The following is a 13,852-nucleotide window of genomic DNA, read 5'->3' as shown; positions in this document are numbered from 1 at the left end:
GGAACCTCCGCCTCTGCACGGGAGCAAGGCACTTGCTGCAGCGGTAAACAGTCACGGGGACTTGGGCAGGAACAGGCAGCATCTGCACCGCCCAGAATAGCTCAATAGCTGTGCCTTGCTCCTGGGGAGGCAGCGGGTCCCAGGTCCTGCTGAGGTCCTGCAGGTACGTGAGCCTTCAGAGTCAGTCTCTTTGCTGCTCTGCAAGATGCTGGCTCCAGGCTCTCCCCAGGTTCTGAGCAATGCCCCTATTTTCCCCTCTCTTCTCTGCTTAAAGCCGTGCAAACACACCATGTTGCTGTGATATAAAAAAGACATTCAGATCTCAGGGCACTGTCACACTTGTACACTGACTTCTATTGTTATCGGATGAACTGAGAGGTCAGTGACGGGGGAGAAGGGAATAGAAAATTTAGCTAGACTCACAATACAAATCATGCTACCTCTTTGGCAACAGATACACAGCTGAGCAGCATCAGTCGGATTAAAAAACAATGAGATGAGGCCCTAGCCTCAACATTCAGGTGGCATCCAAACTTTTCCAAAGTTCAGGAGTGTTTATATCCTTGGCAGGAGGTTCAAAGTCGGCTCTATCAGATAGTTTCGCCAATGAGATCTGGAAACTTTTAATGGATCCTAAAAAGTAACTTCCAAGTGGACCTGAAAGGTGAGGCCAAATCACTCAGTGTTTCTTTAACAAATCATTTTTTCTTCTTCCCTCTTGCAGGTCAAACAATTTCACTTCACAGGACCCACACCCTGTGCAGACATGCATGCTGCAAGGCAGAGCGTCCTCATCGGCAGCACAATTTCCCTTACATCATATAATGTAAGAAGTGCAGATGACTACTAAAAGGCAGCATTCTTGGGATGATTAGATCAGCCCAGGAACCTCCAACATCTGAATATGGGAAGATTTACACAAGGTGAAGGGGAAAAATGGGAGACAAACCCTGCCTCTGAGGTTCTGGTGGAGGGGGAGGCTGGAAGGAAGGAGGCTGTTCCATGACCCTGCTAATCCCATTTGGCTATATTGTTTAACCTTCAGCTTTTGCTTTTACAAGCACTAGGAACTGGAATCCTGAAATGTGCTATCACTGAAATCACTGGATTACTGGGGCCACTTAAACTAATACTATATAAATCTGCAGTTCAAAATAAGTATTAATACCTACTGATTGCAGACCAGAGGATTTCCATGAGTATAAATTACCTAAAATTTAGTAGTTTAAAAAGCTTATTTTTAACTCTTATTTCTTCCCTTATCCTGCATAGGCTGTGATGTGTGTGCACTCCGAGTGAGTGTTCAGTTTACAAACAGGAAAGCATTAAGTACAAACGCTTCCCTTTTCCAGGGCACGGCCCTGCAAAGCTTGCTACACAAGGCTGCGGAGATGCCTGTGCTGTGACCTGCAGAGACCACCCCATAGGGTGAAAGGGCAACATGGTCTCCATGCCAGTATACTTTAATCTGCTGCCTTTCTGTTTAGCCAGCCAACAGGAATGTTTGCTGGTGCCAACTCGGGTGTTTGTGAAAAGCACATGTATCTACTAGAAACTGGACTGCTTCCACCAGCCCAGTTCACATGCCATCAGACAGAGGTGACTTTCAGTCACATTACTGACTGGACATGAATCAAAGTCCCAGAGGTGAATGGTTCTACTCCCATTACCAGTGTTCAGAACTATTTAGTCTTCTTTATCCCAATTAAGCTTGTTTTGCATTCAGAGAGGCCTCCCGCTAGTCTGCTGCCTTTATTTAATGACATTTATTATTTGCTATATTTCCTGTAACATGTGATGAAGCAGAGACAGAATCACAGATTTTAAGCGTATTTTTATATAACACATTTATCCTCTGCAACAGTTATGTCCTTTTAACCCAGTGAACAAAACAGCCAAAACCTAACAAGCAAGTTTTCAAATCATTCAATTCCATATGTTTTTGAGACTGCAAGTCATTGAAAATGGTCAGTTTCACAGAATCTCAGTTCCTCTGCTGCCCGGAATCCCTCTTTAGCTCAGAAGCTGTAACTGAGTGTGTGCAGTAGTACACTGCAATATGTCAATATTAAAAAAAATAAATTAGCTCAGATCTTGATAATCTTCAGGTCAGCAGTTATGTTCTGTCCATTTTAATTCACATTGCACGGGATATGTGACACACAGAAGATCAACTACTACATTTCAGACAACATATGGTACCTACTTAAAAGTAGCTAAATGGTTTCTGCAGATACAAGCATACCTGAAAGTGCAGTTTTACATAAGTGTATTACCTTAGAACTGAAAGCACCTAAATTTAAAAAGAAAAATAAAAACAAACTCTACTTGCCTTCATCTCCATCATCTCCAAAGGGGTAGAAAAGAGCAACTGCTAAATTGATGAACACAGCAAGGTTGAAGGAAATGCTCCCCCAGAGAGAGATGTGCCTGGAGAACCAAAACAGGGGTGGATTGTCTAGAAAGGGGAGAAGAGCAGAAATTAATGAAATGAAAGCAGGCAAGAACTCAATCAGTAACGGCTTCAAAGGAATTTAAAAAAATACTGATGAATGAAGAAAATTGAAGAAAATATGCAGATCTGCAAAATTAACTAAAATAGACAAATACTAAACATAGGTTTGCCATAAAACATAGTTTCAAGCAGAGCCTTTAACCCAAAGATCCCAATACAGTTTATTATATTGGGGAGTTTCGCCTCTGCTAAGATTTTAGGATTGGATCTTTTATAAAGGAGTCTTTTCACCTGCCTCTGAAACTGCAGCCTCTGTGCATGGGGACACAAAGTCAAGCAAGGAAATAGAATTTAGCACTCTGCATGCCAGTCAACAAGAAGACCCAGAACAAGTCATCCAAATGACCCATTTGGACCACGTACATTGATGACATTATTCAAAGAACAATGGAACAGGCAAGGTTGCAGAACAGTGGTATTTTCCCACCTCTGTCAAGCTAAATGAGGTTCAACAAGGCCAAGTGAAGGGTATTGCACCTGGGACAGGACAATCCTGATTATCGATAAAGGCTAGGAGATGATGTGCTGGAAAGCAGCCCTGAGGAAAAGGACTTGGGGGTAGTAGTGGATGAAAAGCTGGACATGAGCCACCAATGTGCATCTGCAGCCCAGGCCAACTGCATCCTGGGCTGCATCAAAAGAAGTATGGCCAGCAGATCGAGAGAGGTGATTCTACCCATCTACTCTGCTCTGGTGAGACCTCACCTGGAATACTGCGTCCAGCTTTGGAGCCCTCAACACAAGATGGACATGTACCTGTTGCAGTGTGTCCAGTGGAGGGCCACAAAAATAATCAAAGGGCTAGAGCACCTCTCCTGTGAAGACAGGCTGAGAGTTGGGGTTGTTCAGCCTGGAGAAAAGAAGGCTCCGGGGAAACCTTATAGCGGCCTTCCAGTACCTGAAAGGTGCCTAAGAAATCTGGGGAAGAACTGTTCACAAGGGCACGTAGCAATAGGAGGAGTGGCAATGGTTTTAAACTATAAAAGGGTAGATTTAGGTTGGATATTAGGAAAAAGTTATTCAATATGAGGGTGGTGGATCATTGGAACAGGTTGCCCAGAGAGGTAGTGGAGACCCCATCCCTGGAGATATTCAAAGTCAGGCTCGATGAGGCTCTGAGTAACCTGCTCTAGCAAAGATGTCCCTGCTTACTGCAGGGGGGTTGGACTGGATGACCTTTGAAGGTCCCTTCCAACCCAATACATTCTATGATTCTATAAATACATCTTAATCTACTTTGGGGAGCAGGTAAAATTTGGTCTGCCTGGGATTTGGAAAGCTGACTACTTCCTGCATGATCCTCAGACATCCAAGGTTACCTGCTGACCAACAGCTCTGTTCTCCTGCTTAAAAGAACTCAAATGAAGCCAGGATCTCCATATGTGAAGTGCTGTACAAATACACAAAAATAGTCTATATCCCAAAGAACCTATAACCTAGTTAGAAAACATTAAAAAGGGAAATAGGGCAAAACAGGGTTAAGATTTTGTGTCCAGAGTCACATAATTAGCAAAAAGGCTAGGAACAAGATCAGAGGGTACTAAGCCTCAGGCAAGCACTTCATATATATGACTGCATTACAACATGTTTAAATGAATGTTTAAAACAAGATTCTGTGTGCAATGATGTGAAAAAAATTCTAGCCAGAGAGGTTTATTTGAAGACAATGTATTCCTATTAATTAGATTTTAAAGCACCAAGAGCCTCCTGAAAGTACACAGAGCACATTCTTGACTTGCAGCTAACTTTTTATAAACAGTAGACTCCTTCAGTTGCATATGACTGTTTCAGGCTTTAGTCTAAAAAGACTTTAATTGTGATTAGGTAAATATTCAGATTTCATTGTGATAACCTTATGCTGTTGGCTGCTGGTATTTAAGCATCTGGAGCCATTGCAAATGACACGCGTCAATTTAAGCAAGGCAGATTGCATGCTAAGAGTCACTTGGCTAAAGAAAGAACCAAGCCTCAACCTGTATTATCTTTTCAAATAAAAAAAACCTACATGAAGACTTATGGGCCATTCCACTGATGAAAGGAATTGAGGAATTTCTGTTCTGAATAAAAATAAACCAATTTTCTTTGCTTACAGCATTAGGCAGGTCTGGTCTATGTAAGTGTAGAGTTGGGCTCTTTTATTTGTGTTTATTAAGCAAAAAACACAGATATGATTTAGTTACTAGAGTAATTTTGCTACAATATAGTGACTTTTATTCCCAAATAGACTGTGAAATAGAGATTTTTTTCTGGAATAATTTATTTCTCAACTTTTACCTGGTCAGTTTCTCAGTACAGACAAGTTCCTACAGTGCCACCAAGGGAAGCGGAACCTGGGCCGATAGGATTCACACTGAAAACTTACTACTGTCTCTGAAAATTATAGCCTGGGACATTTATAAAAACTGCAGCCAACATTCATGTTTCCCTCACGTTAAGGATGCTACATTAATCCATATTGCTTTCATGGAGAGTTGGAGTTGTTCAGCCTGGAGAAGAGAAGGTTCAAGGGAGACCTTATACCAGCCTTCCAGTCCTTAAAGGGGGCCTATAAGAAAGATGGGGACAAATTTTTTACAGGGCCTATAGTGACAGGACAAGGGGTGATGGTTTTAAACTAAAAGAGGGAAGATTTAGACTGGATATAAGGAAGAAATTTTTTACAATGAGGGTGGTGAAACACTGGCACAGGTTGCCCAGAGAGGTGGTAGAAGCCCCATCCCTGGAAACATTCAAGGTCAGGTTGGCTGGGGCCCTGAGCAACCTGATCTAGTTGATGTCCCTGCTCACTGCAGGGGGGTTGCACTAGGTGACCTTTAGAGGTCCCTTCCCACCCAAACCATTCAACGATTCTATGACTATCCAAACTCCCTGCTGCTCTCACCGTAGATCCTTTTCTTCACATCCTTCCTAATCAATTGCATAATGCTGCTGTGAGCTGTTCAACAGCTGATGTGTGCCACCCCAGCAGCACCTGCATTTTAGCAGTGAACAAATCATCACTCATATATTTGGATATATATACTTATATAAAATATAACCTATCCCTCAAGAATACTGTAGATGCTTAATTAGTTTGCAGCCTTGATTCTCTGTAATGCCCACCAGCGAACTAAACAAGAAACTCAGGGTACCTGGCTTGGCTTTACTTCACCTCCTCTTCAGGTCCCTGTTTGGATCTCTCACCCATGATCTTGACCACACCTGTGAGATCTGCAAGCAGCTTAAGGCGCTACATATACCTTTCCCACTACCAGAGGACATATACCAGTATGGGCTAACAGACTGGGACATACTGCAGCCTCGTCAAGCAAGACTGATGTGAACTGGCAAAAGGGAACTGACTCCATGGGAGTCAGGCAGATTTAAAGCAGCTGAGGTTCTGGTGAGAGATGTTTTTAAGTGACTGACATTTACAAGTTTTTTATTGGTCTTTTAGGAATCTGCAAACCTCAAATATGCAGCTACACATGTTTTTGTTAAATATTAAGGTCCTTGGCTTAATTAGGTGCAACTCAATAGAGTTTAGTGGAACTACACCCAGTTCATCCATCCCTCAGTTTAACTTTTGGAGTCCAAAACATCATCTTGAACACATTACTTATATTACTAACTGCTCCATATTATGCCTCTTTTATGGTGGCATGCAAGTGTCTCAGCTGACCTACACTCTGCTGACTCTCTCAAGCTCTGAACAGTTTTGCCCGTTGCAGTATTGGAGTGAACAGAGAAAAGTGTATCATTAAAATGAAAAAAAATTTGAAGGCTTAAAAGCAGGGTTTTATCATAATGAAGCTATTTTTTGAAACTGCAATACTTACTCCTTATTTTCTTTTGCCATTTCATCTCGTTGTACAGATCTTCTGTCTGTTGGAAAAAGTCATTGACTTTGCTCCCTTGTTCATCTCTCTCTGTTGTATTGAATACCCGACTTTTGGATTCCCGAGTGAGGAATTCACAAATATTGGGGACAGGGAAGACAATTTGTTCCATTGTTCTATCATGCCGAACAATCTATAAATAAAATGCACATTTTCTTAAGGTTCGATGACTTTCCAACCATTTTGTTGTATCTTTTCTAATTCACATCTCCCCTTTTATTTATAAATTAATGCATAAATTATTTGCACATTACAATGAAGTTGAACCAATCAATCCTAAAACAATGTAAAACTGCTTTTCTGTCTACAAAAGTCTACCTGAAAATAAGGTGGCAAATATATGTCTCAAGCAAAACCTAGGTCCAAATTTCCCCCAAATATAAAAAATGTTCTAATTCAGAATGCTTCAATTTTGTGATAAATTGAAATCAATCTCTCTCAGTAAACAGTGCAGAAGTTCAGGGGCTTTCTGCTCAGGTTATGAAATTCTTTTTGCACCTTCAGTCTATTTCTGTGATAAGTTGTGAAGGTGCACATGCAAAAATAGTGCCTTGGTACTAAGAGAGCACCCATATCTAGTCAGTTTTTAACTGTTTACTTGGCAAAACCCAAGGTTTCGCTTTGTTTGTATTTCAGGGCCTACTGAGTTATCATGAGTGAGATAGATTTTATTCCATCTCACCACACTGTCATCAAAATTGCTTCACCATTCTGATCATGGACTCCGCATTACTAATAATACAGAAATGGGTAGAAAACTCTTAGACCCATGTCTCCCTATGGTCAGCAATGAAAAAACCCCACTATTTGACTTTCAAATCAAACAAATGAGATACCCTGATACAGAGGAGCTATATCGGAAATGCCAAACAGATCTAGGACTGCTTCCAGTGAAAGACCAGCAAACCTTCACTTGATATAGCAGCAATGCTGGGTTGAGTTTCACTTTTCGAGTCACAGCCCTGTGTTCTAGAGCCTCCCTTTCTCTCTGTTAATTCATATTTAGTATGTGAACATTCTAAAAACCACGTCTTAAGTTATTTTGAAGAGTAACATATTCAAGCACATTTGCATTACAGATTAAGGACAACTACATTCATGTCTGCCCACGGGTCTGTACATTATGTGAAATCTGAACAAGCAATTTTGAGTGTCTGAAATAAATAGCTGTGTCTCAGGCCAGCAGTTGTACAACGGGACTATGTGACCAGCAGTTAACCCAGTGGGGCGAGTGAAGAAAGCTGATGGCGTGCCTTCAATTCAGTCAGAGACTCAAATGAAGAGGTAGGCTGCATGTGCTGCTCTGCAGAATGACATTTAAAAAGCCTCCCTGAGAGCAGAGGCCTCCATATCTGCTCGAGGAACAGGCTTTGCAGCCGCAAGGTTTTAGCAGATGTCAGAAACTACACCAGGAAGAAGCTATTGGTCACACAAAAGCAGATCATAGTGCTTGTTTAATGCCTAAATTTACAACCTACCCAGATAACTCAGATGATACTTCCGAAGAGATACCTCAGGAGCACTCGAAGTATTAAAATATGTTAAGGGGAGCACTAAGCTGCCCCCTGGACCATCACAGCCATGGAGCTTCCATCTGTCCTGTGGTGGGATAATGTGACTAGCCAGGACAATAACGACCTGAGGTGCTTGCATCAGACTGTTCCCTACGCATGCAAGCTCAGGTCCAGTGTTGATGGAGCCTGGGAGCCCACTGGAGGTAAAACCATTGGCTCAGATTCAGGCTGGGCCTGTGTGCAACCATGCTGTACAGTTTTCATACTCGGACAATTTTGAACCTGATACAGCATTTCCAAAAGGGAGGCAGATGCCTCCTCTTCCTTCGGTCTCTCGCAGCAGCTGCCTTTGCATGATAGAACTTCTCCGCCTTACAAAGTCACTAAGGACTAGAGATACTACAGTGCCTAACTCCTGTCTTGATGCCTATAATCCCATGAAATCTGTAAGAACACAGGATCTGATATAATAGTTAAGAACCTAAATGTCTCTGTGGATCTTGATCTAAATCCAATCCATGGCAGGGGGCAAGTTTAAAATAGAGAACAGAACTGATGAACCAGGCCAAGCCTTGGTCTTTACAACAAAAGCCATACTGAATGTCTACACCACTTCAAAACCTCTTTAAGCCAAACTTTTAATTTGATCAGTTAGCATCACTGGCTTTGAAACTCATTATTATTTATTTGAGTGATGTACCATACAAGATTATTCTTGACTTCATGACACAGCTACTATCCACAGTCATTATTTCCCTAACAAAACATGTTTGCTAACACACAGGAAAGCTACTGTAAAATTATTATTTGGAGCCACTTTTCATATAGGCACATTCCTTTTTCTCCTACAGCCAAAAGCATATTATTCAACCTTCTCCTTCTCATAAATAACCTACACTATTTGAATAAGCTTTGCTGTTCAGGAGCTTAAAAAGAGGTGATACACCATGCACAAGATGCAAACTTGTTTCATATTCAATCTTCTAGTGAGCAATTCTTTACCTCTATCTGTGCTGTATGATTGGCATAATACCTCAAGGCTTCATCTCCTTCATCGGGATCTGACCCTGGCTTCAGCATCTGTTGCAATGTTTTATTGTGACGAGCCAACTAGAAAAAGAAAAAAAAAAAAATCTGATTTATGCCATGCTGCTACGTTTTCAGCTTTATCGTCTCCACTTAAGTAACACAAACCCTCCTCCCCCCACCTGCATATACTTACATGCTCAACCCAGTGGGGCTCTTTCCACAGATAACAACAAAAATGTAATTACTTGAGAACAATAGAAATAATTTAGTCTTTAAAAGTCATAGCAAGTCTTCGGCTTAGATTTATGAAAGGCAGCTTAGCCTGCAGCCTAGATGGGTTTTGAGGGCTTTTGACAAATGCCAAAAATTTAGACTGAATGCTTCTTTTCACTTAAGTTTAGCCATAAAATTTGCATACCTCTGACTACGTAATTACCCTTACTATTAAATCTTCTCTGTAATTTCAAATGCCTAAACTGTTCTTTATCATCTTGTAGCATGGTATTTCAGGGCTGCCAAGATAACATCCGTAACCATTCCAGAGGCAGCTGCACTGCAGTGGTGGGCAAATACATTCTTAACTATGTATTGTATATACACATAGCATATACGTGGACACACAAAAACACACAAATAAGTTTCTCCTCCTACAAACTTTTACAAATTATATACTTTATAAGATTCATAAAATACATCTGTTCTTGTTGGCTAGTAAATATTTAACATTCTCAATAGCTGTACAAAGTTTAATACTAAGAATGTCAGCAGCGGCATTCAGGATGTCTTTTAGGCAGGTAAGAAACAAAGAATTAATTACAAGGCACGAGAAAACACTACAAAAAAATGCAATTTTCCCTGTATCATAGTGAGTGGTTTTCATTCTGAAACTCTGAGGTGTTTCACCCATTTTAAAGTAGGGGGAAACTGAGGCAGGAAAGAAAAGTCTATCTTGCACATGTGATCCAGGTCTTAATCATTGCACAGACATTACCACAACAGACTAGACACAGACATTAGAAACAAGGCAGGCACAGCACTCAAAATGACTGCAGGAACTAAGCTTTGAAGTGATGATCACCACAGGCGGGTTAGGATTGTACTACATGAAATAACGCAGTATGTCGAGGAATTAGAAAATAATTGCAAATCTACAAAAAGTCTGTCAGGGATCAAGTCTATAAGTAACAATGGATCTAAACAGATACTGTAATAATCTAACCAGAAAGCAATCACACTCATCGATAGGCCATTTGCATGTTTCACCATCCCCTTTTTATCTAAGAATGGTGGGGAAGAGATATATTTACAATTTACTCTGTTTATTGAAGTTCCCTAGAATCTACTGATCAAAACAAATTTTCTTCTGAATCTTGGTAAAAACTTATTAATTAAAGATTAATAGTAAGTGGAATATCCAAAAGCAAGAGAATACCAGAAAGGAATATTCAGGAAGAATAAATGTATTTCCTACAACTTCCTCTTGGACAGAAGTCTGCTTGGCCTTGACAGCAGAGCACTGAGCCAATGTGGCAGAATATCAGCCTTTCATAAAAGGGTCACGAGCAGATATTCAGGAAGACATGCAAAGAATCACACGGGGGACAACTGCAGAACAATATTCTTTCCAGCAACAATAGATTTCTGCCTTGAATAGTTACTTTTTAACTCTATCTAGCAAATGTATGGATAGTCTCATTACATGCAATATCTTATGCAACTTCCACTCTTTCAAAGGCTACAAAGGATCATTAAGACCATCTAACTAGTTCTTCTCCTTCACACAAGCCATATAACCTGATCCATTCAGTAGTCTTTGCAGTACATCCACATCATCATCTCAACAGGACAACCTGAATTAATTTTCCAGGGGTCTTTTGCATCCCCTTCAATATATGCTCTAACATCTTGGAGAAACAAGATGAGCCTGTGGAAACAAGGCAGTTACTGCTTACAAATTCCATTTAAACAGTGTTACTATTTTTGCCTTTCAGCTTTATTGAACGTCCCTCTGTTTCTGCACTTAAGGATAGGGCAAGAGCGCCCAATTCACCTTCTCTGTATCATTCATCATTCTGTACACTACTGTCACGTCCTCTCTTATTTGTCTCTTCTTTAAATTAAAACAATCCCTATCTTTCCCATCCCTCCTCAAACAGAAGACTCTCTGTGACTCAATTATTTTCCTTGTCCATCTCCAATGCCCTTTATTTTGGCTCTATCTCTTCTTTCAGATAGGAAGAAAAGAACTGACTAGACAGAATGCAATCACACCCTGCTTGGAGTGATGAATTAGCATAACCAGAAGCAAATATATTCCCCTTTTTTCTTCTTCTGTAAAACAGAGGAACTTTGTCTGTATCTTGACCCTTTTTCTCCAATGTCAACCATTAAGATTCTGAGTTTTTTCTAATAAATGACAAGTCAAAGATGTACAGATAGTTCTTCTCATGTTAAAATTATGTCAGTTTGGAGAAAAGGACATGTATAGATTCAGAAATTTCCATTAGTACCACAAAAAAACTTATTTTACAAATGCACTTGAATTGAATATGAAATCTCAAGGTATTGCTTCCTGATATGCTTTTAACTGTCCATAATTTTTATTGTAAAAGTATCTCTCGATAAATATCAGCAACAAAAGTGCACACACCACATGGAAGGGAAAACCCTCTTAGCCTGCTCATACTATAATGCTGACTAGCAGAGTGTGTTAATAGATGGCTGGTGATTTGAGACATGGAATACATGTTTTACTATCAGGTTTCAGGTAAACAGTGGCCATGTACTTTAAAACCATGCACCATCAGTGGTCCTCATGATACTTCAGTTATTAGACTGTGCTTTCAGGCAGTGACTGTCTTGTGCTGATGTGTGTATGGAGCCCAGCACCACATAGCTGGGGCTTCCTGACACTGGCACTAGACCAAATGATCTGAAGAACAGGGTAGGATCTTCTGTGCCAGCAAAGACACATCGGAAAACAAAAAGGGATTACTGACCAAGCTCTCAGCAGTAGTGCTAGGTAATAAGCGCTCATAACTTAATTTCTTCCTGCTTCTCCATCTCTCTGTATCCACTCACCTGTTACAGTCTAGACCTTCAGACAGTAACCTCAGGGCAAAGTGTCCACCCATTTTCTGCTTGTATTGCAATTCCTGCGTGGGATGGATTCCTCCACACTGACAGTGTGTAAGTAAGTACCACTAATACTGTCACAGCTACAATGAAAGAATGATGTGGAGAGCAATCTGTGAAAGCTCAGATCTGAAGCAGAGGCCCACAGTAAGACACAGAACAACTTTAGAAATGCTATGTTATTTGGCAACTACAATGTTTTCTGAAGCTCTGCTTTCTTGATCCTTCCTTTGCCCTGTAATGAGCTCAAAGGCCCACACGGGCAAAGGGGACTGTGTCAACAGACTCCTCGACCAGTGCAGAGCTTTTTGTGAGATCAAAGACACAGCAATGAAAATAACAATGTAGTGACAAACTGTGAACCTAAAACATGGGAAGCTTATTCAAGCTGATAATACACCCTGGGTGACAGTCTGTGACTGGCATGTAAAGGCTGTGCAAGTTCTGAATTACATCTTTTCATATTTAACTCCTGTGATGCAGTTGTTATTTCTGAAGTGCTGCACAAATCTTTTGGAGCAGCTGAAGAACAAGGCACTGGATGGGCATGGACAATAGCAACTCTAATGAAAAGAACAGCCTCATGTATGTTTGCAAAGCAAGGCTTGAAAATGCACGGCAAGCATAACTGATACAAAAAAACCCCATCACTAGAGCCTGAAATTGCAGAGAGGCCCCCCAAAAAATCAGCTCTGAGGAGAAAACTCTGTCAGTCATCCACTCACGCATCGACCATGCCAGTGACAGTATTTCAAATGTCAACACTGTATTTTACTACTCATCAAGGCTTGTAGGGACAAGGAAGCAATAGCATACAATGGAACAGTGATTTCCAAAGAGGGGATGTGTAAGGCAATAGCTATATGAATAAAGATCATTTGGCTTTCAGTCAGTTCCCAAGGAAGGACTGTTGCTCATCTTGAAAGACTTTTACTTCAAAAATTTGGAAAACACTGTAATAAAGCAACAGTACAAAATGTGAAAGACTGAGGACAGACCAAGAACGCTGAAGACATAAAGAAACAGTAGAAATAAGTGACAGAATTACAAGTAACACTCAGTCTGAACTCCCCACGCAACATGATTATAAAATGAGATCTGCTGGTCATCTGGGATTCTATATATGATCAGCAGCATGGAAAACCACAAGACCTATCTTTCACAATTAACAATCTATGGATTCCCTGCAGGCCTTTTGTTTTAAAGTCAAGATTTCCTTGAACAAAAATGCAGTTATTTAAAAGTTCTCAAAGAAAAAGTGATTTAAAGCTGTGAATGTTCATGTCATCAGCCTGTCAATAACTCATTGACTTGGGATACTAGATTGGTTTGACAAAATACAATGTGTGTGTGTGGAAAAATTGCTGGGAAAAGAGAAAGTAATTCTCCACTTTCCCTTATCTCTGTAAAACACAGATCCCTTCTGTATATTTACAAGAATGTGTCAGTCCCTGCTTGTAATTTGTAAACGGCAAGGCTCTCCTGTGTAGCCCAGCCCTCACTGGAGGTGTGAGATCTAACCCAGTACATAGCTGAGATGGTTGACAAACTCTTGCTGATTTCACCAGGCTTTGTTTTAGGCCCAAAAAAGGATAGGAGTCAGAGAAATAGGAGCTATAAACAGCAGGCTGGAGACCCCCAAATTCTGTGAGATCTATTTCATTCTCTAGCATTTTCAGACTGCCAAACCTGGGGTGTAAAGGTGACGTTTTATGCCTAGAATGGTATAAAGGGATCTAAAATTTATGATTTTATGATCTGGTGGCAATTACAGAGACATG

General features: G+C 40.6%; 1 protein-coding gene across 1 annotated transcript in view; it reads right to left on the bottom strand.

The window, feature by feature from the left end:
• Window positions 1–9,017, bottom strand: part of LOC104527755 (inositol 1,4,5-trisphosphate receptor type 2) — a gene marked incomplete at its 5' end in the record, with an annotated part of 47,477 nt that extends 38,460 nt beyond the window's left edge. The window contains one exon of the mRNA XM_029085827.1: window positions 8,910–9,017. Coding sequence (XP_028941660.1) covers window positions 8,910–9,017 — 108 coding nt within the window. The remainder of the gene's footprint in view (window positions 1–8,909) is intronic.
• Window positions 9,018–13,852: the final 4,835 nt, after the last annotated feature.

This window comes from Antrostomus carolinensis, unplaced genomic scaffold (genome assembly GCF_000700745.2).
Source record: "Antrostomus carolinensis isolate BGI_N321 unplaced genomic scaffold, ASM70074v2 scaffold10480, whole genome shotgun sequence".
Classification (NCBI taxonomy): domain Eukaryota; kingdom Metazoa; phylum Chordata; class Aves; order Caprimulgiformes; family Caprimulgidae; genus Antrostomus; species Antrostomus carolinensis.
The sequence above is the reverse complement of the archived record's forward strand: the minus strand, read 5'-3'. Positions and strand labels throughout refer to the sequence as shown.